The sequence below is a fragment of the Monodelphis domestica genome, chromosome 4, assembly GCF_027887165.1.
Source record: "Monodelphis domestica isolate mMonDom1 chromosome 4, mMonDom1.pri, whole genome shotgun sequence".
Taxonomy (NCBI): Eukaryota; Metazoa; Chordata; class Mammalia; order Didelphimorphia; family Didelphidae; genus Monodelphis; species Monodelphis domestica.
In genome coordinates, this window is record NC_077230.1 from 296206546 (window position 1) to 296229344 (window position 22799).

General features: G+C 36.7%; 1 protein-coding gene across 4 annotated transcripts in view; it reads right to left on the bottom strand.

Annotated features, from left to right (window-relative positions):
* ATP8A2 (ATPase phospholipid transporting 8A2) overlaps nucleotides 1-22799 on the bottom strand; it is an 860692-nt gene that overhangs the window by 295645 nt on the left and 542248 nt on the right. For all 4 annotated transcript variants that reach the window (XM_056794696.1, XM_016421852.2, XM_007495237.3 and 1 more), the window contains exons 26-27: nucleotides 10077-10260; nucleotides 4435-4545 (exon numbers count right to left, since the gene is read on the bottom strand). In XM_056794696.1, coding sequence (XP_056650674.1) covers nucleotides 4435-4545; nucleotides 10077-10260 — 295 coding nt within the window. The remainder of the gene's footprint in view (nucleotides 1-4434; nucleotides 4546-10076; nucleotides 10261-22799) is intronic.

Below are 22799 nucleotides of genomic sequence, written 5' to 3' on the forward strand. Positions count from 1 at the left end.
ATCAGAGGCCAGATTTCAGCTCAGGTCTTTCTGACTCTAGACCCAATGCTCTATCTATTGAGCCATCTAGCTGCCTCTTAATAGAATATTACTGTGCTACAAAATGTGACAAAAATAATGTAGAGAAATATAAAAAGAATTGATGCAAAGTGAAATAAGCAGGACCAGGAAAACAATATTATATGATAACTATCACCATATAAATATAAAGAATGGCAACAAACCAACTAAAACTCAATGCTGAGAAATTATAGTGAAGATGGCTCCAAAGAAAAGAGATGGGAAGGCACCTCTTTTTCCTTTTTTGCAGAGACAAAAAATTATTGGTGTGGAAACCTATATATTATGATAGCCTTTCTAAAAATATCAATTAGTTTTTCTGAACTATATTTTTCCATCTTTGTTATTGTTATAAGGTTTTGCTCTCTGGGAGGGGTAGGGATAGGTGTGTTTTGGGAAATGTAGGTAATGTAAAAACAAATAATATGAATAAGAACGTATTTTTAAAATTATAGAAGCAAATATTTTAACCTAAAACAATGTGACTAGTCACAGATTTTTATTTTATGGCCTTCAAAACAGTATCTTTTGGAAACACCAATATGAAACTAAATGTCAAGGTAACAGTAAAATCTAAATAGCTTTTCCCTTAATTTCTTATGTTGCTTTAAACTGTTTTTTTCAGTTTTAAACAAATATTATTTGACAACAGATTTCAGAACTGAACTTGCTTATGTAGTACTCTTCAAATGTTAAGTTTTATTTGCATTTTCAGTCAGAGCAAGCTTTTGTTCTTAACCCTCACAGCCTCATCTTCATCACCCAGTTAGAGCCACAAAACATGGGTGAGATAGTAGGTGTAAATGAGTAGGAAGGAACCCCTGGAGAGTAGGAGGCTTAATGGGGAATGTCTAGATAAGGAGTCTAGACTATCTGTAATTGGTTGATAATGGGACACACCAGATAAATAAGGAACTTCCCAAAGCCAATTGCTAGGTCAGCTTAAAATGTACATGAAATTTGGGATGAAGTGTGGGGGTAGAAACTGGAAGTCTCTTAAATTACTTCAATCTAATTATGTTCTACTCCAAGTGACATATGGGGAGCCAGTCATTCCTATCACAGCTGCAAAGGCAGAGAAGAAAACATTTTCCAGAGGCTCAAAGGAAGCTACAAATAGGAGGGAAGAAATAAAAAAGATCAAACCTGTGAGAGCTAGATTAGATGACCTCTAAGGTTTCTACCAGCTTTAAATCTTTGATCCATGTCTTTATAAGAACTTATCATTTCAGGCAAGAATGGGTGTGAGAAATATGGACAAGTCAGTAACATATTTCTTTTATCTTTCATTTTAAACTTGAGGCTTTTTGTACTTTGAGCAAAATTCATTTAAGATTTTTTCCCAGGGTGTATTTACCATATATTTGCATAATACAGGAAAGCAAAAGACCTCAACCTAAAGGAATTTTTTTAAGGAATCAAAACCAACTTAATTTCCAGGGCTTTAATCATTTATTTTTAAACTAACATGCAGCTTTCTTTAATCATAACAAATCATATTCCTCTATTTATACAGATTCCTCTATTTACACAGAATTGCAATATCCTGGCAATCATCTCGGCAAAGAATCATCAAGCTGAAGGACTTCAGTTAAGATAGGAGGAACATCAGCCAATGACCAAACATTGGGTTCTATACAGCCTTCTCAGGAAAGAATGAGAACAGTTGGATTATATCACATAATATCATAGCCGTTTTTGCAAATGTTTTGTTCTTTATCTGCATCTACCATTTTCAGGAAAATCATTCAAGGCCATAAAATAACAGATGCCCTAATTATTAAGGTTAAGCGGGCTATTAATTGTTTCCCCCCAAAATGGACAAATCTTCTACTCTGGGGTCATACAGATATATAGAATACCAAACTTGGAATCAGGAAGATCAATGTTCAAATACGGTCTCTGGTATTTAATAGCTATGTGACCTAGGCAAGTAATTAACTTTTCTGTACCTCAGTTTTTCTGGACTGTTATGGACTGTTATGAAAATTGGACTGTTATGAAAATTAAGCTAACATTTGAAGAGAGCTTTGTAAACCTTAAAACAATAACAATCTGAGTCATTATTACTAATGCTGAATTAGTAATGATTCCACTTGGCCTGAAATTAGGAAGATCAGAGTTCAAAACTGGCCTCAAATATTTACTAGCAGTGTGTAACCCTGGACAAATCACTTAAACTCTATATGTCTCAGTTTCCTCATCTGTAAAACAGGGATAATAATAGCACCTACATCCCAAGGTCATTGATTGTATCAAAAGAGATAGTAATTGTAAAGTGCTTAGCATACGTGCCTGACACATTGTAAGTGCAATATAAATGAGAGCTTTTATTGTTATTATAAATCAGAATTATAATTAATAATCAACATTGTTCTCACCACTCCCTCCCTATAATGAATTATTTGTTTTCCTCTTTATTTATTTTTTCCATGAGAAGGAACTCTTGTATTTATGTCACTGATTTCTCAGCCACAATGGAAGATGTTTTCAAGATTCATTTACTTTAGGTTTAAAATAGGTAAGAAAGAGGGCTCTCTTTTTAGAAATGAGTGCCTCGGGGCAAGGACAGACATGCTCCACTACTGCCATAAAATTGTATGTCTGTATGCAGTAGTATGTATGTATAGTATGGAGACTGTATTCACAAATGAGAGAACTCCACAGGAGATGGAAATCCAACTTGGCTTTGTGGTTGTGCAAACTGCCCTTTGCTTAGCTTTTAAAAAAGTTGGCTTTGGGGAATTATTAGTAACTTCTGATGATTCTGGCACTGGTAGAGTTAGCCTCCAATAATATTTAGTAGCTAAGGGGTAAGATTTGCTTTGCTACAAAAATTGATCCATTCTTAGACCCCAGGCCTTGTACTTTACAGCCTTTGAACTTCAATGAGCTTACCAACCTATCAGCATCCTGAAATCAGTTGACAACAAAGCCTGAGCTCATTTGGATATATTTTAGTAAACTTGTTGACCACACACACATCCATATACCCACAGCACTTAACCAGAAGCAGTGAGTGCACAGAAAAATGGCAGGCTTGATAACAAAAAATGGATATAGACACCAGACCCTGTTTATTCCAAGATATAGAAGCAAAGGCCTGGGCAGATGTAGCTTTCATTATGTCCACCAAGGCATGTCACAAGTAGGCATGAGCCTTTGTCACTTATTACCCAGGGTTCCCATAGTTCTAGTCACTTTTGGGAGCTATAAGGCATAGATACATTTACTGGATGCCCCTAATTCCTGGTATTTCAAAAAATTATTTCTTACATTAAAATACCCAGGTAACTCCCTCCACCTCTGCCCTCCCCCCATCCAAGAAGTTATCATTTGACAAAAAGATAAATGTATATATAAAACTATGTCTTGTTTATTTCCATTTAACAATTCTTTCTCTGGAGGTGGACATACACGAGTCATTCTTCAAAAAATATTTTAATGCTATATGTATATATATATATATATATATATATATGATATATATAATGTTCTGAGTTCTGCTTGATTCACTATTCATAACTTCATGTAGGTATTTCCCTGTTTTTTTTTAATTAAACTGTCATTTCTTACAGTGCAGTAGTAGTCCATCACAATCATATGCCAAAACTTGTTTAGTGTTTCCCCAAATTATGGGCATCCTTTCCTTTTCTAGCTCTTTGCTACTACAAAGACAACAGCTATAAATGTTTTAGAACATAGAGATTCTTTTTCTTTTTCTGTGATCACTTTAGGAAATAAACCTTTACTGGTATTGCTAGATAAAAAGGTATACACAGTTTTATAATTGGGCATAACTTCCAATTTTTCTCCAAAATGGTTGCATTGGTTCACAGATCCATCAACAGTATATTAGTGATCCCATATTTCCATATCCCCACCAACATCTGTCATTTTGCCTTTTTATTATTTTAGCCCACCTGAAATAATTGCTTATGTACTGATCTGTAAATAACTGGATAAAATATTTTTTCTCCCTTTCTCTATGCAAATAATCAAGGGAAAAGGATAGCAATGGCATTAGGGAGAAAGATCTTTCCCCCAATTTATTAGCTGAATGGTCTATAATAGCAGTGCTAGGAAGGAAGTCTTTCTTCTCCAAAAATGATGACAATGAACAAATTGCCAATTGCCAGAAACATTGTATATAGCACAGAGGTGCATCATGATTCCCAAACAAGTTGCTAATACTCCACATTATTTAACATATCAGAACATTTTTTCTACAAATATCCTCACAGAAATTCATTCTATGAGATTAATTTAAGTCTAATTATATCTTTCTTTCTCTATACTTTAAATCACTTTCCAACTGCTAAATCCTCTGCCAAAGGCTCAGCTCTTCACAGAAGATCATGCCTCCATCCTTACCTCAATGATATAAAGCACCACATTCTTGTAGAAGCAATATAAGATGCATTTGGTCACACGATTGTAACTCCAAGCTCCATGCACTAACAGAAGCTTCTCCAAATAGGCAAACTGAGAGAGAGAAAGAGAGAGAGAAGTAACAGTCAATTCAAGAAAATGAACTCATCATTTGATAGCACAAGTCATTCAAGGTCATTTGGAAAAATCTCAAGCCTCTGCGCTAGGTCTTAGATTTTTCCTTTTGGGCAGGAGGATCAAAGGTTGGTATATTAGACCAGAGCCTGAAATACTAGCAAACTGCAATTCACAGGGGGTGAAGGAGCTGTAGTATCTAACCCAGGGGACAATAACTTGCCCTGTTAAATAAAACCATTACTTAATCTCCATTTTATGAGAGCACTTAAGCATTTAACATCTTTGCCTAAGAGTTGCTGCAGGCTGCTTGGACTATCATTTGCATAGTTTAAATAACAGGCTTTGGGATCCTTCTTCCTTGGAAGAGGGATTAAGTCCTCAGAGTTTAATGAGAAGAGCATTATAGAGGAAATGGAAAGTGCCAATACAGCCACTACCTTTCTGTACTACTGGGGACTGATGAAAACAACTGTCACTTAGTTTTCCTACCTACAGAAACAGATTCCTCTCGCCTTTCGGGCTAAGTCTTCAAGAAAAGAGCACACCGAGGAGCCCAAGGACCTTTAAAAATACATCCATACACACGGCAGAAGTTGGGATGGATAGAGAGTATCACGGAAACAATGAACATGAACTTGGACAGATGCAAGAGCTAGTGCAGAATAGAAGGGCCTGGCATGGAGTCCTAAGAGCTGGACATGACTGAGTGATTAAACAACAAATACACACGCACACACCTAACATCTACTATGTGCTCCTTACCATGAAGCCAGAGATCTAGTTGATCAGGAAAGTGCTATGGATTACCATTTATAATTAAGTGACAGTGACAATCCAGGTAGCTTTATCAGGAGCACCAGAACTTTGGAAGAAGCCTGTAGGGAAGGGGGATGCTAACCCAAAGGAATAAATCTCATCTTGGCTCAGGAGCCCTTCTTGGCATCTCTTGAATATTCCCGCATGGACAAACTATCTGCTCCTAAGCTGGTCCAACTTGCTCCCCTCCTTTCTACTGCATAGAAAAGCCTTCCGGGTGCGCATTGGTGTGGGGGCAGAAGTAGCTTTTTAAAGATTCTTAGGATCTTAACGTGTTCTGGCAGGAATATATTAAGACTAACTAACTTCATTTTTCCCTATCACAGTTTTGGAATATTAAATACACTTTACCCAGGGTCCTATTTCTCCTTTAGTTTCCTTGAACTAAAACTTTAATCTCCCTACTTTTGAGCTGAGGTCAAGAGGACTCTGTTCCAGACAATTGCTGTAGGCAGTACAGGAGTACAGTAGGGCTCAAATCCCCTTTGTGTATCTAGACATGGCAATTAGTCTAGATTTGACAGTATTTAAATATTAAATAAAAGTTCACTGGATAATCTGAACTTTGTATTAGTTTGAACTAACTGCTAAAATGCAATTGACTTTGCAAACTAAAAATTCTGAACTCAAAACAATACAAGAGGAGGAAGTATGTATTCTATCATGCATTCTCCAAGGATAATGTGCAGGAAGAAGTGCCTCTGACTAATATAAGGCCATATTCTCATGGCCGATTGTCAAATATCTTTGTAATTCATAATACCTTAGAAAGCCTTGATGCAGAAATGCCATGAATGGGCACATATGGAAAAATACAACTCTCCATAAAGACTCATTAAGAATTCCAGGGGGGGATAGGGAATCATAAAATAACTAACTAAAACAAATATAAAGGAAGTTTGCATTTGACCCAGACCCCTGACATTAAACATCAATGAGCACAGAGAACATCTGCTTGAGTCATCTTTAATGTCCCAATTTTTAACTTTGCAATCATTTACCTTCAGGGAAAAGAATCCTAAATCAAAATTCTACTTTTTTGAGGTGTTTTAAAAAAACATTAGTTAGATAAAGAGTCAAAGAGATCAAAGGAAATGGAAAAGCATCTATTTGTATAAAAATATTTATAGCAGCTCTTTTTATAGTAGCAAAGAATTAGAAACTGAGGGGATGCCCATCAACTGGGGAATGGTTGAACAAATTGTGATATAGTGATGGAACATTATTGGGCTATAAGAAATGACAATTAGGATGGAAAGAACTCATGTAATGTGAAGTGAACAGAACCAGAAGAACATTATATACAGTAACAGTGATATTTTAAGGAGGATCAACTATGAAAGATAGCTACTCTGACTGAGACAATGATTTAAGATAATTTCAAAGGACCCATGATAAAAAATGCTATATGGAGTGAGAGAGAGAGAGAGAGAGAGAGAAAGAGAGAGAGAGAGAGAGAGAGAGAGAGAGAGAGAGAGAGAGAGAGAGAGAGAGAGAGAGAGAGAGAGAGAGAGAGAGAGAAAGAGAGAGAGGAAGAGAGGGAGAGAGAAATGAACTTTGAATGCAAAATGAAGCTTACTTTTTTTACTCTTTATTTTTATTGTTTTATTTTGTTTGTGTTTCCTTTTGCAACATGGCTAATATGGAAATACGTTCTGTATGACTTTTAAAAAAGGAGGAAGTAGGAATGACTCTTCCCAGAGGAACGTATTAAAGCACAAGCTAGGGGTAAAATATTATATTCATTTATTTAGTATTTATTATAAATTAGTATTATTTAGTAATAAATACAGCAAGTAAATTTGCATGCAACTAGAAGAGAGGATGGAAAGGAAAGAGGAGCTATCACTGCAAGGGTTCTAGCAGTGGTCAGTGTAGATATAGAAAGGTCAGATACTGTATATCTACCTAGAAGACAATGAAGGCATACTGGGGGATTGAGACAAATCAGCACTTGGCAAAACTATACTGTAGACAAAGGTGTCTTCAAGGTCTTTCCATCCACCCCTTTCCCATATAGAAGCCGTGTTATGTTCTCAAATTCCACTTAAAGTTGCTCTTAGGAAAGATGAAAGAGCTTTTTTTTTAACATTAGGGAATTAATAACCAATAAGGATATAAGTATTATCTTTTCCAGGGATCTTTTATGTTTTAAAAGGAAACTAAAGGAATTAATCTCCAGTAGAAGACAGTAGACTGTCATCATACATTTAGAACTGAATGGGACTTTAGAGGTCATCTAGTCCAACCCCACAGCCCTAATATGAAAATTGAGACCCACAGAGTTTAGATGAGTTGGCCAAAGTTGAAGATAGTTAAATAATAGAAATCAGATCCTATGACTCCTAGTTGAGGGGTTTTTCTACTCTATCAAGCAAAGTGGAAGAGTAGGAGGGTCTCTGGGATTTTTAGGACACAAAAAATCTGTGACTCACAAGGCTAATGCTAAAATAAAGCTGAGAAGAATAAAAGGAGGGTCTTCAGAAGAGGACATTCCCCTTTTTTTGACAAGTCCTTTCAATTAGATGCAGTTGGTTGCAACTAGAACAAGAAAATCCAAAGGTATGGTCACAGGACACTGTTCAAAGCATTCCTCCACCTTCCCCTCAGTGTTTTAGTCTCAGCAAGAATGGTCCAAAAGTTCAATCTACCTCCCATTAGAATTTTTATTTCTGGAAGAAGCTTGTGAATTCCTAGACATTCTTAAGTCATAGGTAGATAAAATTTGCCCGGAAAGGCTAGAAAATGTCATGATATTCCCTTTTATCACTATGATTCTATAACTTAAATATTTAGTAACTCCAAGAGTCCATAACATTTAATTTTTGACAGACTATTATAGGAAAGGAATACCTCTAAAGGTTTTGTCATTACTGTTGTTGTTAACCTAGGACAGGTTGCATATAATATGGGAATTGTGGTTGCCAACCAGGCACATAACTGTTATTCTCTAGGGTAGTTCCTAGACTCCACCCTCAGGCAGAACACCTTCTGTTTCTGAGCCCAAGTTTCAAGTCTGCAGAGATTCAAAGATGGCCTTGAGGATCTGCTCTTATGTCCTTAGAAAGAACTTCATTACCATAAAATGAGGGTACTTTAATAATAATAATAATAATATCCGACTTTACATGGAGCTAACTATGTGCCAGGCACTGTGCTAAATGTTTTATAATTAGTATCTCATTGATCCTCACAACAATGCTGGGAGGTAGGCGCTATTATTGTCCCCATTTTTCAACTGGGAAAATGGAGGCAAAGTGACTTGTGCATGGTCTTCCACTAGTAAGTGTGTGAGGCCAGATTTGGATTTTGGTCTTCTTGACTACAGGCTTGGCTCTCTGTGCACTGTGGTGCCACTCAGCTGCCTAACAAACTAACAAAAGAAGAAAAAATACCTCTCTATAGCAATGTATTACATTATCTATCTGTGGGATAAAATAGATTTTTCTGTTTAGCATTTAAAATCCTTTGCAACCTCACCTGAACATACTTTCCTAATTTTGTTACCTCTTATCTTCACACTAAGATTGGGTCAATTGGGCCTTCTTCATGTTCCTTATGCATGACCCTACATGTTCCATTTATGTCCTTGTCTGCTGGCATATTCCCCATGTCTGGAGTGCACACAGTCCCTTCTTTCCTCTGCCTCTTAAAATCTTTAATTTCCTTATGGACTCATCTCTAGTGCTACCTTCTACTTGCAGCCTTGGCTGATTTTCCCTAGCTGCTAAGGCCTTTTGTCCTCCAGTTACTTTGGGTTTATTTTCTGTGTGATGGATAAATATTTATATAAACATGTTGTCTATTTTCATATACATTTGTTGAAGGCAAGGATGGTTGTTTTTTATATTCCAATGCCTAGCACATAACAGCCACTAAATAAAATATCTATTGATGGTGCATGACTTAAAATATGGTCTAAACCATTAGGATTCATGGCTGATACTTTTTGTTTCTTGATAACCATCGAGGAGATCAAAGCATTTCTTTTTAGTCCAACTTGGTATTGCCTACATTAAACATGTTAGATATCTTCAGGATGGAGCATTTGCTTTAGAGAGCAAAACTCAGAAAGGACTTGGCTTGTGTGTAGAGTTATAAAGCTGCAACTGAATATGATGAAACAAAATGAATGATCCTGGAAAAATAGCTCATGAAGACAGCAGCTAAACTAAAAGTTTCCCCTGGCAATGGGTACAGAAACCAGGGAATGATCACTGAAAACCACCCTTGAATGTCTGAGAAGAAGCAGTTTCAACGGAGTGGCCTGGGGGATGGGGAACAACCAAACCAAGAAATGCCACTCAATTAAGTAGGGGAATAGGACCATTATAGACACAAAAGTTCTTTACCAAGAGATACTAGTTAAACTAAGCAGCACATGTGGGTGGGAGAAGAATTATTATTAGCAGGGCCGCAGACCTAGCTGTCACCAATGGCGCCTCTCCGGGATGACAGAACAATGCAGCCAGCCCCGCAGTTGGCCCAGAGAAACTTAAGCTGCAGGAAAGGGTGCCTCGAACGACGTCAAGATCAAAACCAAAGAGAAGCCCAGATAGCCCGGCCGTATTGTTGTTACACGGCAACCCTCAAAGGAGGCAGCAGAAACTCTATGGGATGCGACCCGGGGCTTGTGCACAGCTGACGTCTCTGTCAACAGGCCCCGGCAGCTGCGCCTTCATGCTTCTGACCTGGGCAATGGCGTAATCGGAGGAGTTTGTTGCCTGCATGCCCTCGTTGCCACTGATCCCCACGCCAACATGAGCCGTCTGGATCATCCCCACGTCGTTGGCACCATCCCCAATGGCAAGGGTGATGGCTTTCACGTGCCTCTTAACCATGTCAACAACTTCAGACTTCTGCAAGGGAGAGACTCTGGAAAGGAAGACAGAAAGAAAATTCCGGTCAGTCCTCAGCACAGTACTGCATGCATCTTTCCAAAAGAGACAGCTGCAATCTACATTTAGCCGCATGAAGAGGGCAGTTATTGGAAAGTTTCCTAATTCGATGCTTAAGCTTTAGTGCCTAGGCCAAAAGAGGCTGAAAAAAAAACCCTGGTAGCTTGCGGCTTTCAAGTGTTCTCTAACTTCACAGAGGAAGCCCACAACACAGGCTGATTTGTAATCACACTTCCCAGGTGCTCCGGTGAACTCCTATGTTATGAAGGTAGTTAGAATACAGCCAGGTGTAAAGGCCTTAAGGGAATGTCTTTCCGATCAATCAGGAGACCAGCATCGACAGCGTTTTTGGTGAAAGCTGTGAGTCATGCACGCATCCCTTGTGCAAGGGGGAGAAGTATATGGAGCAGTCTGCTCCCCATTACATAAGGCAGCACAAGGGAAAGTGAAGAGAGGCCCAGAGAAAAGAAAAAAGGGGAGGAAAGGGGAAGCCTCTTTACAAGGTTTTTAAAAGGAGATTGGGTTTTAAAGGTAGCCAGAGCAGATATGGTTAAGGAAGCAGATGAGAGAGCATTAGTTCTACTCCTGTAGAAATGATCCTAAAGGATGGGTGAGAGAATATTCAATAGACTTTGTGAACTCAAATTTTCTACTTGGTCTACTTCAGTAGAAAACATCTCATCACACAGAAGGCAGACACCACATTTTGGCCAAGATACTGGCATCCTTGGCTCCAATTAGTTTTCAGCTGTGCTTGTGTCTGTACATAGATGTAGGGGGTGGAAACCAGTAAATTAAATACCTGAATCACTTTTGAAAAGAAGGGAACCCAAGTGGGTGGCCTTTTTGCATTACATTACTCAGTGTTCCCTGGCAGTATTGGCAAGTAAACAGACTTGGCATTTTATCTTCCTTTGAGTGCCACAAACAGGTTGTGTGTAGTCTTGTACCACAAAAAAAAAAAATCAGATCAACTGCTCCTTCACCAATCTCAGCACAAACATAAGCAAAAAAAAATACTATTAACTTGCAAAAAATTCTAAGGAATATTTAAAGAAGTTACACAACACTCTCCCATTAGTATTATCAGGCACCACTAAGTGCAAGATTCCCAGTAAGTTAACTTAAAAGTAATCTTTCAAAAACCTACCAAGACGAAAGCCATGGAATCCTAGAACTTGAGAACAAGAAGGAACTTTAGATGTTGATCTGTTCCAATTTCTTCATTACTGACTCTCATAAGTAATATTTTTGAATTCTAAAGAACAGTATGAAAACTGCTTCTAAACAAATTGAAACTTAATGAAGTGGACAGTTGCTTCACTGTCTACTTCACCATGGCTAGAGAAGTCTATGTAACAATTGGGGGTGTCTAAGGGGCTACTTTTGTTAGAAACAAGTTCTTGGGACAGCATGATTAAGGGGAGACAATTATTGCAGCCAAAAAAGTGAAGCAGACAAGGAGCTTCCAAAGAGAGGGGTAACTGTTCAGGACAACTTTGGTCACTCAAAGGAATCTATACTTAACGGGTAATCTTTGTGTCCATAACAAAATGACATCTCCACTATCCTAGAGTTAAGTCCAGGCAGCTCTAGCCCTCTTCTCCCATTGACAGGATGTTACTTGAAGCAAACCAAAGCCTCACATTAACAGAAGCAAGTTCAGATCCCAAAATGAGAGGGTTGCAATTGTTCCAACTTTGGGAAGCAAGTTAAAGTTAAGAAAACCATCTAATTTCTAGCATTTGATTCTCTCACCTTTTCTATCCAAGAAGTGAGTTGCTTTGTAAAAAGTTACTTTGGGAAGCTCCATCTGTTGGCCCAAGCTATAGGAGGGGGCAACAGATGTCTGCTCCCAAAGGCCAAAAGTAAGGGGGAAAGAATCTAACTGGGCTATAAAAATGATTCTCTGTGTTTTTAAGCATGAAATTCTCATCAAGGATTTATTATACCCTCAGCTGTAATGCACTGGAACAACATAATTCTAGTACACACTAGGGGTTCAAAACAGACTTCAAATAGCTAATTTCTACAGAACAGAATAGACATCATTGCAGCATCTAGAGTTAAGTAATGAAGAAGTCAGGTTGCCAATTCTCTTTTTTTAATATTAATTTGTGACCTGTATTCAAATGGTATATTTAATACCTATTCCCATAAGAGAATGTCTACATACTGGACTTCAATCTATTAGTAAGCTTGAGGACACAAAGTAGGGTTTTTTTTTTGTATTTTTATTTCCTATTTTGGTTGATAGTGACTAAAGACACACAATGAAGAGTACATAAAATAAACATATGTTTCTTTGAGTTAATATCCTGTAAACTTCCTTCCTGAACTGGGAATTGACATAGTATTCATTCTATTTTTTAAAAAAATAATTCATCACATAGGTGTGTCTATGTTACAGACACTCTTCTACAATCACATGTAATACCATTTTTTTTTAAAACCCTTACCTTCCATCTTGGAGTCAATACTGTGTATTGGCTCCAAGGCAGAAGAGTGGTAAGGGCTAGGCAATGGGGGTCAAGTGACTTGCCCAGGGTCACACAGCTGGGAAGTGGCTGAAGCCAGATTTGAACCTAGGACCTCCCATCTCTAGGACTGGTTCTCAATCCACTGTGCTACCCAGCTGCCCCCTGTAATACCATTTTTTAGAAACTCAATCACTATTTAAACCAAGTTCAAGTGACCTTTTGTTGATGAGACATTCTTCTAATGAAGATTTTGAGATTCTGCCCTCACTCAGCCACTTATTCTTTGAAGCTGCTCAAACTAAAAATCCTTTAAAATCATTCATATCTTAAATCAACAAAAATATCTCTACCTTATGAATCTAAAACATATTACTTCTCCTATGCCAGACTTACACAAACATAATTGAAGGCATGTCTGTGGCCTAGAGCAAAGAAAATTAGTTTTTGTTTGTTCTAAGGCAGTTTCAGTCTCAGAAAAGTGGGAAAGATAATGTTCTATGTGAGTTTAGATTGATCAGATGCTTTAGTTGCAAAATAAGACCGTGAATGGTAGTAATATGAATTTCACCTCCACAAACACTGAAAATTATTGAATTAAACTTTACATTCAAACAAGAAACTACATACTAGAAGAAACTAAGTAAAATATGTGAACATAAGTATGTGTATATGAGAAATAATACAAAGATATGAGTGGTTCTATTATAATGATGTACTTAGGACTAGAATATGGCCAATTACACTAGGATTATAGGATTACAGATTTAGAGGTAAGAGACCTGGAAAATCATTTTGTCAACCACTTGATTTTATTGATGACGAAATTTAACCTGAAAGAATTTTCTACTTCAGAGTCAGAGAGAAAATAAACAGAAGAGTCACCATTTGAATCTGAGTTTTCTGACTACAAATAAAGCTCTTTTCATGGGGTACCACATTGGCTCTCACTATAACAGCCAAGGTTTTAGCTATGATTTCATAAAATATAGGACATCAATTTCACCACGAAACTTGACCAGAAAGGATGAGGAAATTTGGCCAAGATAACAAAGCTGCCCAGTGGCAGAGCAAGTCATGATGGATTGTACATGCCTGCTTCCTAGGAATCAGCCTCACTGGGTTCTGAGGAACATCATCCAGTTGGCACAATTATAAAGAATTTTCAGTAAGCACTTAAATGCTTATTGATTAAATTGATTTTTTCAGTCAAAATAACTCTGGAAGACCATTCACTAAGTCATAAAGGAGTTGCAATATGTGTTCATGGAGGGAGTTTCCACATCAATGAAATCATACATTCCTCAAGTATTGATACTTTTATAGAAAAAAGTAAAACTACTTAATGATGTGTGCATACATTCTCTATTTCAATATGTAATCATAATCCATTATTTCATCTGTGTAGGTGCTCCTTTTACTTACACTAGTTATCAAAGATCTCCCACCTTATTAAATAGCTCAATGACAGGCTGCTTATCATTCCCATCATTCCATAGCCTGGTGATGAACTTCTCTGAATTTTATGTCTATTGTCTGAGCACCAGCCTATTAGTAGGTTGCCAGCCCTCTACCTGAAGTTTCTAGTCCAGGACTGCATAATTATTCAAAAGATCCATACCATGGAAACATTTCCAGGGGCAAGTCTTGATTCCTTTGGTTGTACAGTGACCCCTCACCTATCATGGGAGTTACATTCCAGAGACTCCCGCCAGAGGTGAAAATTTGCAAAGTAGTGGCATTATATTTATTTTATTATATATACATATATATTTTTACACATATATGTATTTTAAAGTTTTATAAACCCTTCCCACTAAACCTTTCCCATACTCTTATAAACACTGAGCTAATCAGTTTCCAGAATATCAAACACAGCACTGTGTTTGGTTGCCTTTCATTCCATCAGCCAATATTGGCAAACTTGCTCAAGCAGTAGTGGTGTACTGAATTTCCATTGTGTACAGTACAGTATTCATCCACAAAATCCTGCAATATAGCAAAAACTCCATGATACAGAATTATATGTATATATATGTATATACACATATATTTATATATATATATACACAAATGTGTGTGTGTATATATGTGTGTGTGTGTAAACCTGTAATACAGTAAAGCCTCACGAAGTGAACTGTGATATAGTGAGGGACGATTGTACTTTCCTCTCAATAACCCCTCAGAGGTAGGCTGTCAAGTCAATAAACATTTAGTGATCACCTGCTATGTGTCAGGTACTGTTCTTGGCTACTCTCAAAGAGCTCAGAGTCTAATGGGATAGAAAAATGTAAACAACTATGTACATACAAAATAAATATATACATAAATACAAAATAAATACATAAATACAAGATAAACTGGATAAAATCTCAGAGGGAAGGCACTAAGATTAAGGAATCCTTAGGAAAGTCTTACAGATATAAGAATTTTAGCTGAGTCCTGAAGGAAGGAAGCCAGGGAAGCCAGAAGCCAGAGTAAGGAAGGAAGAGAATTCTAGGCATTAGGAGAAAGCCAGAGAAAATGCATAGGGTTTGGGAGATGGAGTGTCTTCTTTCCTCCATAACTCAAGCAACAGAACAGATTGCTTTGCACATAGTAGATTGTCCATAAATAGGAACTGACAGGAGCAGTCAAGTGCCTCAGGAGACAGAAAGCCAGGCATGGAGACAGGAGGTTTTGAGTTCAAATTTGACTTTAGACACTTCTTAGAAATGTGACTCTGGGCAAGTTATTTAATCCCAGTTGCCTAGCCCTTACTGATCTTCTGCCTTGGAACTGAAATTTAATATCAATTCTAAGATAAGAGGTAAAGATTTTAAAAAATCTCTGTTTTCTTCCATCTCATACATTCTATAAATTTTGTAAACTAGAAAATTCATTTCAGGAGCAACATTTTTATTCTAGCTCTTACTGCAACTGAAAATAGAAAGAATAGAAAAGAAAATAATAAAACCTTATATTCGCTTTATTTCCAAACCAAAATATATTAACCTCATATCAAAGAACCATTTAGGACAGTGGTTCTCAACCTTTCTAATGCCGTGACCCCGCAATACAGTTCCTCATGTTGCAGTGACCCCAAACCAAAAAATTATTTTGGTGGCTACTTTAAAACTGTAATGTTGCTACAGTTATGATTCGGAATGTAAATACCTGATATGCATTATGTATTCTCATTGTTACAAATTGAGAAGTTGAGAATCGCTGATTTAGGAGCTCATTTTTTATATACTATGCTCCTTAATGTTAAGTACAGGTTAAAGGCAGTAGAAATGAGATGAAATGAAATGAAAGTTTGTTAAAATATCTGTGGCATGTCCAGTTTTATATCCATAAAAAGCACCTAGAAGTCACTTCCATTTTAATCCTTCCATTTGACTTACATCTTGGTATCACATTCTGTCTGCCAATTTCCTGAAAGACATACTGACCCTTTTGATTCCATTTTCTATGTATAATAATACGAATCCTAGGGAGCAGTGTCTACTGGCCACTCAGTTATTTATTGCTAGCAAATAAAATTTGTTTGATAATCAAATGTATTGGTTTTAGTTCTGGGCTTGCCAGACTATAATATTCTGTTGAGTCTTTTAAAGCAGTCTTTGGTCCTTCTATATCCTCTAACATGATATCTCCCAAAGTATACCCAAGTATACAGTAATTCTTGCAAGTTAGTTGACATCTTGGGCACAATACTTCCTAAATAAATACACATTCTAACTTTCAGTGATGCTCACCATCATCTAAAGCATTTATTATAGTATTATTATACCTGGGGTCAGGTTCACTACTTATTCTGACTGAGATGATTAGGTTTCCCAGTGTTCCAAAAGCATATCTTGACACCAGCTTCCAGGTCTCAGATGAATTCTTGAAAAATGATGAATAAAGCAGACTGAATCAAAGTATACCTACTATGGAGCTGTTTCCTTTCACTTATGTCACTTATGAAGAATAGGTTGGACAAGCTACCATCAACCCTGATATGACTTGACCATATTCTTATGTGATCTTAGTGAATAGAAAGGTCAAATGTTTGAATAGCTAATGAAGCCCAGTCTAGCGAATCTGTCAAATGTGTGAAGGATTGATAAATAAGTTGCTGTAGTTTTCATACATTTCTACACACTTGACTTCATATTTACCATGGAAGCACAGATTAGATCATATACATATAAATATATGTGCATGTGTATATATGTAAAGTACTTTGAAAAACTTAAATATTATATAAATGTTAGATGCTGCTACTATAACTACTAACTGCTGCTACTGCTGCTGCTACTACTAGAGAGGAACATGTGAATTCCTCTTCCTCCAGAGGCAGCATGACAAGAGTCCCTTCTCTGCTATATACTAGCTATCATTTGGGCAAGCATATAGAAAGATTCTGACCTGGCATTAACTTGGAATATCACAAATTAACATGATCTATGTTGTGTTGCATTTTTATTTGTCAAACATTTCCCATTTGTATTTTAATATAATTCCAACTACTTAGGAGTTTTGACAGCCCTATTCTAGGTAATTCCCTTAGATTTTAAGTTCAGAAAAAGCAATCACATGTGTTAGTAGAAATGATTCTTCTCTGAAACTCCCTGTAGTACATGTCAATAAAATCATAAGCCTTGTCTCTAAACTCAAAGTGTTATATGAGTGTCAGCTATTATTATTTTGGGCTCACCAAACAAAAGCCACAAATATGGCCGTAATAAGTGTTTATGTCATAACTTAAGCAGAACTATATCTTCAACAATGCTAATAAGTGAAGAGAACAGAGTCTTTACAACCTGGAATAGAACCATACAATTGGAGTTTGGAGGGATCTCAAACCCCTAACTAAGCAAGGATTCCTTCTATAATATTCACTCTAACTACTGCCTGAAGATTTGAAATAATATGAAACTCAATTTCTCTGGAGAGTCTATTTCTACTCTCAGATACTTCTAAAGATTAGGCCTTTTTTCTTTATATTGAATCAAGAATTCCATTTGAAACATCTATTCACTGATTCCAGTATAGAACCTCTAAGGATTCGAATGCTACCTTCACTCTGAAACCTTCTCTGTCTCCTTCCAACTCCAAACTTCTCCCTCTTTAGGATTCTGTTATGCAACTCTTAAATGTGATTATGATGCATTTGTTAACTGAATTGCAGGTATTACATATATATCATAAATACCCCAGAATCATCTTTTAGTTTCAATGAGTGGGAAATCTTGCAGGATATGATAGGAACAAATTCAATGCATATAATTGGTACTCCAGGTATGTTTATGTGAGTGTGTGTGTCCGTATGCACATGGAGGTACATGTGCTATTTCTTCTATCATTCTATATATCTAAAGTGCACAGAAGAAGATTATTTAATCTTCATGCATGTTTCTCCCTCCACTCCCTATGTATAATGTTCTGCATATAGTTGGCACTTAAAAATGTCTGCTAAATCAATACATTTGAACACATTAAACTGGAATTTCAAAGTGGCTTAATATTTCCTTTTATAAGTACAAGTAAACCTCCAAAGCCTTATTCTACCTCACAGTGACAAGGAGCTGATACCCCTCTGATCATAAAGTTTATTTCATCATGGTAGAAGCTTAGAAAAGTCCTATTAAACTGGATAGACTTTGAGTAAGGGCCAGGACTATGTAAAGCGAGTAGCTAGGTAGCAGAGTTGATGAACTGCTGAGTCTGAAGCCAGTAAGACTTGAATTCAAATGTGACCACAGATATCTGCTAACTGTATGACCCTGTGCAAGTTACTTAAATTCTTCCCTCAGTTTCCACATCTGCAAATTGGTGATAAAAGGACCCACTTTGCAAAGTCATTGTGAGGATCAAATGAGATAATAATTATAAAACATTTAACATAGTACTTGACACACATCAAGTGCTTAAGAACACAGAGTGCTCTTCAGAGTGAGGGGCTTGGGCCAGCCATAATGATGAAATCACTGAGTCCTTAAAGTAGTTAATTACACTAAAGTTCATTTAATAAAAGGTAAGAGCCTATTTTGTAATTGTGCCAAGATGAAAAGTTTCCATGCTTTCAGATGAATTCTTCTATATAAAAGTTTCTACTTCTTCAATGTTTCAGGATGAAAGATTAAATGTGAACAGTAAAGAGAAATAGCATTTTTGCTACTCTCATATAAGATAATCATCATAAAATTACAAAATAGATAAATACCTTCTAAAACATATTTGTCTCTGACTGGAAATTGTGGTATCCTCCTATAATCCCTAATGCTGGCAAAACTAAGGTTGGTAGATTTTCTGAGGAGGGGAATTTGATCTATAATAGGACTGAAGCTAATTGGGTGCCTATGTGTAGTTTGGTGTCAATATGGTGACCCAAGGAGAGCATAGGGCCACTAAACTAATCTGGTTAGCGGTTTTAAACTGAATCAGTTTATTTTTCACTTTGAATGGGATATAGATTATATATATCTATGAATTTTTCTAAATAAATAAGCATACCACATATATATATATATAATATATATATTTATGAATTATTTTACCTCTGGTTACTCTATTCACCTAAAGTTATCCTCAAGTAATATTTAAATCCTTTTTCTAAAATCTGAAATTCTCTCATATTACAGAAAAAATTTTAAAAGAGGATCATTGTGAGAATTGTTTTTAGAGGAAAAAAAATTAAATACCAATAGGCCTGAGATGCTATTGGGTACTGAATAATTACCCTTCCTTTTTTAAGAATTTCTTTCTCCTAACAAGCAAATTGTGCACTCAGAGAACAATCTGTTGTTCTTTGAGATCAATATAGAAACCTCCATCATGAAGGGGTTGTAAAATTGTATGTGAGGCTCCTTCTTTCTTTAGAGTTATGATCTATGACATGTGGACAGTCATACATCCTGTCAAAACAGCCCATGTTTGGGGGATACTTTTTTGAAAATGAAGGCTGTGTCTTCAGAAGATTTTGCAATCAAAGAAAGGTTGCCTGAAAAAAATTTGTCTTCTGCAATTTTGTCTTTGGGGGAGGAAGGGGAATATGAAATTTATGCTATTTTATAGAAATCTAAGACAAATTTACTGTGGTTTTAGGGAGCAGAACAATTAAAATTATATTCAAGGAGTAGTTCCAGCTTCCAAAAGTAAAATATTTTAGCTAAATGGTCCTCCCCAAAATGTTTTAAAAGTTGAACCGCTTGATGCATAAAAACTTAATGGGTTCATTGTTGTGAATTATATACAATTTTCTATTCACTGGAACCAACTTATTACAGTGGGTTTCTATTTGGGCTCTGTTGAGAAGAATGGGAAAGCAGACTAGGAAGACTGGGATTTAAATAAGAGACATTAGATCCTTCTGTTCCCAGGCTGCAACAGGGAACTAAATAGCACATTTAAATACCTTAATGCATTCAACACAAAACACATTCATCTGATACTCTACTTCCTTGAAATGCTTTATTAATGCACACAAGGCACTCCTACGAGTTTGCCTTTCTGGAAGTGAACACACTCTTCTTTGGTTCTACCATAAGTTTCACTAACATTTTAAAATCACATGCCTGACTTCTGTGGAGAAGGTGCCTTATAGGAAATAACACAAAAAGAACAAAGCTGAGAAGTGTCCGATTTTTAACTAGATCTATATTTCACCTGTTACCTGCATGTAAAGTAAAATTAACAAAAGGAAATCTGATTAGGAATTCCCTACATTGGTTGGGGTTACACCTAGACCCCTACTGTACACAAAGTATTAGGGCGTGTCAAGCTTTGACTCTTCTAGTTCTAGTTCAAATAGTCAAAACAAAGAAGAGCCATAGTGAAACAGGAGATGAGAGATACCAGCATTGCAAAATGATTCACATTCTGTTTACTTGGCTCAGGGTCTAATGTAACTTTATTATTTCATCTAAGGGATACATTGTGATAAGAAATTTAGATGAAGATGTTGATAAAAAAAAGGTATGTCTATCTGCTATAACTCTTTTTTTAAATAATAATTTTATTTGATCATTTCCAAGCATTATTCATTAAAGACATAGATCATTTGCTTTTCCTCCCCCCCCACCCCCATAGCTGACGCGTGATTCCACTGGGTGTCACATGTGTTCTTGATTCGAACCCATTTCTATGTTGTCAATATTTGCATTAGAGTTTTGTTTTAGAGTCTCTCCTCTGTCATGTCCCCTCAACCGCTGTATTCAGGCAGTTGCTTTTCCTCGGTGTTTCCTCTCCCACAGTTTATCCTTTGCTGATGAATAGTGTTTTTTCTCCTAGATCCCTGCAGATTGTTCCGGGACATTACACCACCACCAATGGAGAAGTCCATTACATTCGATTATACCACAGTGTATTAGTCTCTGTATACAATGTTCTCCTGGTTCTGCTCCTCTCACTCTGCATCACTTCCTGGAGGTTGTTCCATTCTCCATGGAATTCCTCCACTTTATTATTCCTTTTAGCACAATAGTATTCCATCACCAACATATACCACAATTTGCTCAGCCATTCCCCAATTGATGGGCATCGCCTCCCTTTCCAGTTTTTGGCCACCACAAAGAGCGCAGCTATGAATATTTTTGTACAAGTCTTTTTGTCCATTATCTCTTTGGGGTACAGACCCAGCAGTGCTATGGCTGGATCAAAGGGTAGATATTCTTTTGTCGCCCTTTGGGCATAGTTCCAAATTGCCCTCCAGAATGGTTGGATCAGTTCACAACTCCACCAGCAATGAATTAATGTCCCTACTTTGCCACATCCCCTCCAGCATTCATTACTTTCCTTTGCTGTTATGTTAGCCAATCTGCTAGGTGTGAGGTGATACCTCAGAGTTGTTTTGATTTGCATCTCTCTGATTATAAGAGATTTAGAACACTTCTTCATGTGCTTATTAATAGTTTTGATTTCTTTATCTGAGAACTGCCTATCCATGTCCCTTGCCCATTTATCAATTGGAGAATGGCTTGATTTTTTGTACAATTGATTTAGCTCTTTATAAATTTGAGTAATTAAACCTTTGTCAGAGGTTTCTATGAAGATTTTTTCCCAGTTTGTTGTTTCCCTTCTGATTTTGGTTACATTGGTTTTGTTTGTACAAAAGCTTTTTAATTTGATGTAGTCAAAATTATTTATTTTACATTTTGTGATTCTTTCTATGTCTTGCTTGGTTTTAAAGCCTTTCCCCTCCCAAAGGTCTGACATGTATACTATTCTGTGTTTACCCAATTTACTTATGGTTTCCTTCTTTATGTTTAAGTCATTCACCCATTTTGAATTTATCTTGGTGTAGGGTGTGAAGTGTTGATCTATTCCTAGTCTCTTCCACACTGTCTTCCAATTTTCCCAGCAGTTTTTATTGAATAGTGGATTTTTGTCCCCAAAGCTGGGATCTTTGGGTTTATCGTATACTGTCTTGCTGAGGTCGCTTTCCCCCAGTCTATTCCACTGATCTTCCTTTCTGTTTCTTAGCCAGTACCAAATTGTTTTGATGACTGCTGCTTTGTAATATAGTTTAAGGTCAGGGACTGCAAGGCCCCCATCATATGTGTTTTTTTTTCATTATTTCCCTGGATATCCTTGATCTTTTGTTATTCCAAATGAATTTTGTTATGGTTTTTTCTAAATCAGTAAAGAAATATTTTGGGAGTTCAATGGGTATGGCACTAAATAGATAAATAAGTTTGGGTAGGATGGTCATTTTTATTATATTGGCTCTTCCTATCCATGAGCAGTTAATGTTTTTCCAATTGTTCAAGTCTAGTTTTAGTTGTGTGGAGAGTGCTTTGTAGTTGTGTTCATATAGTTCCTGTGTTTGTCTCGGGAGATAGATTCCTAGGTATTTTATTTTGTCTAAGGTGATTTTGAATGGGATTTCTCTTTCTAGTTTTTGCTGCTGAGCTGTGTTGGAGATATATAGAAAAGCTGATGACTTATGTGGGTTTATTTTGTATCCTGCAACTTTGCTAAAGTTGTTGATTATTTCAATTAGCTTTTTGGTTGAATCTCTAGGATTCTTTAAGTAGACCATCATGTCATCTGCAAAGAGTGATAACTT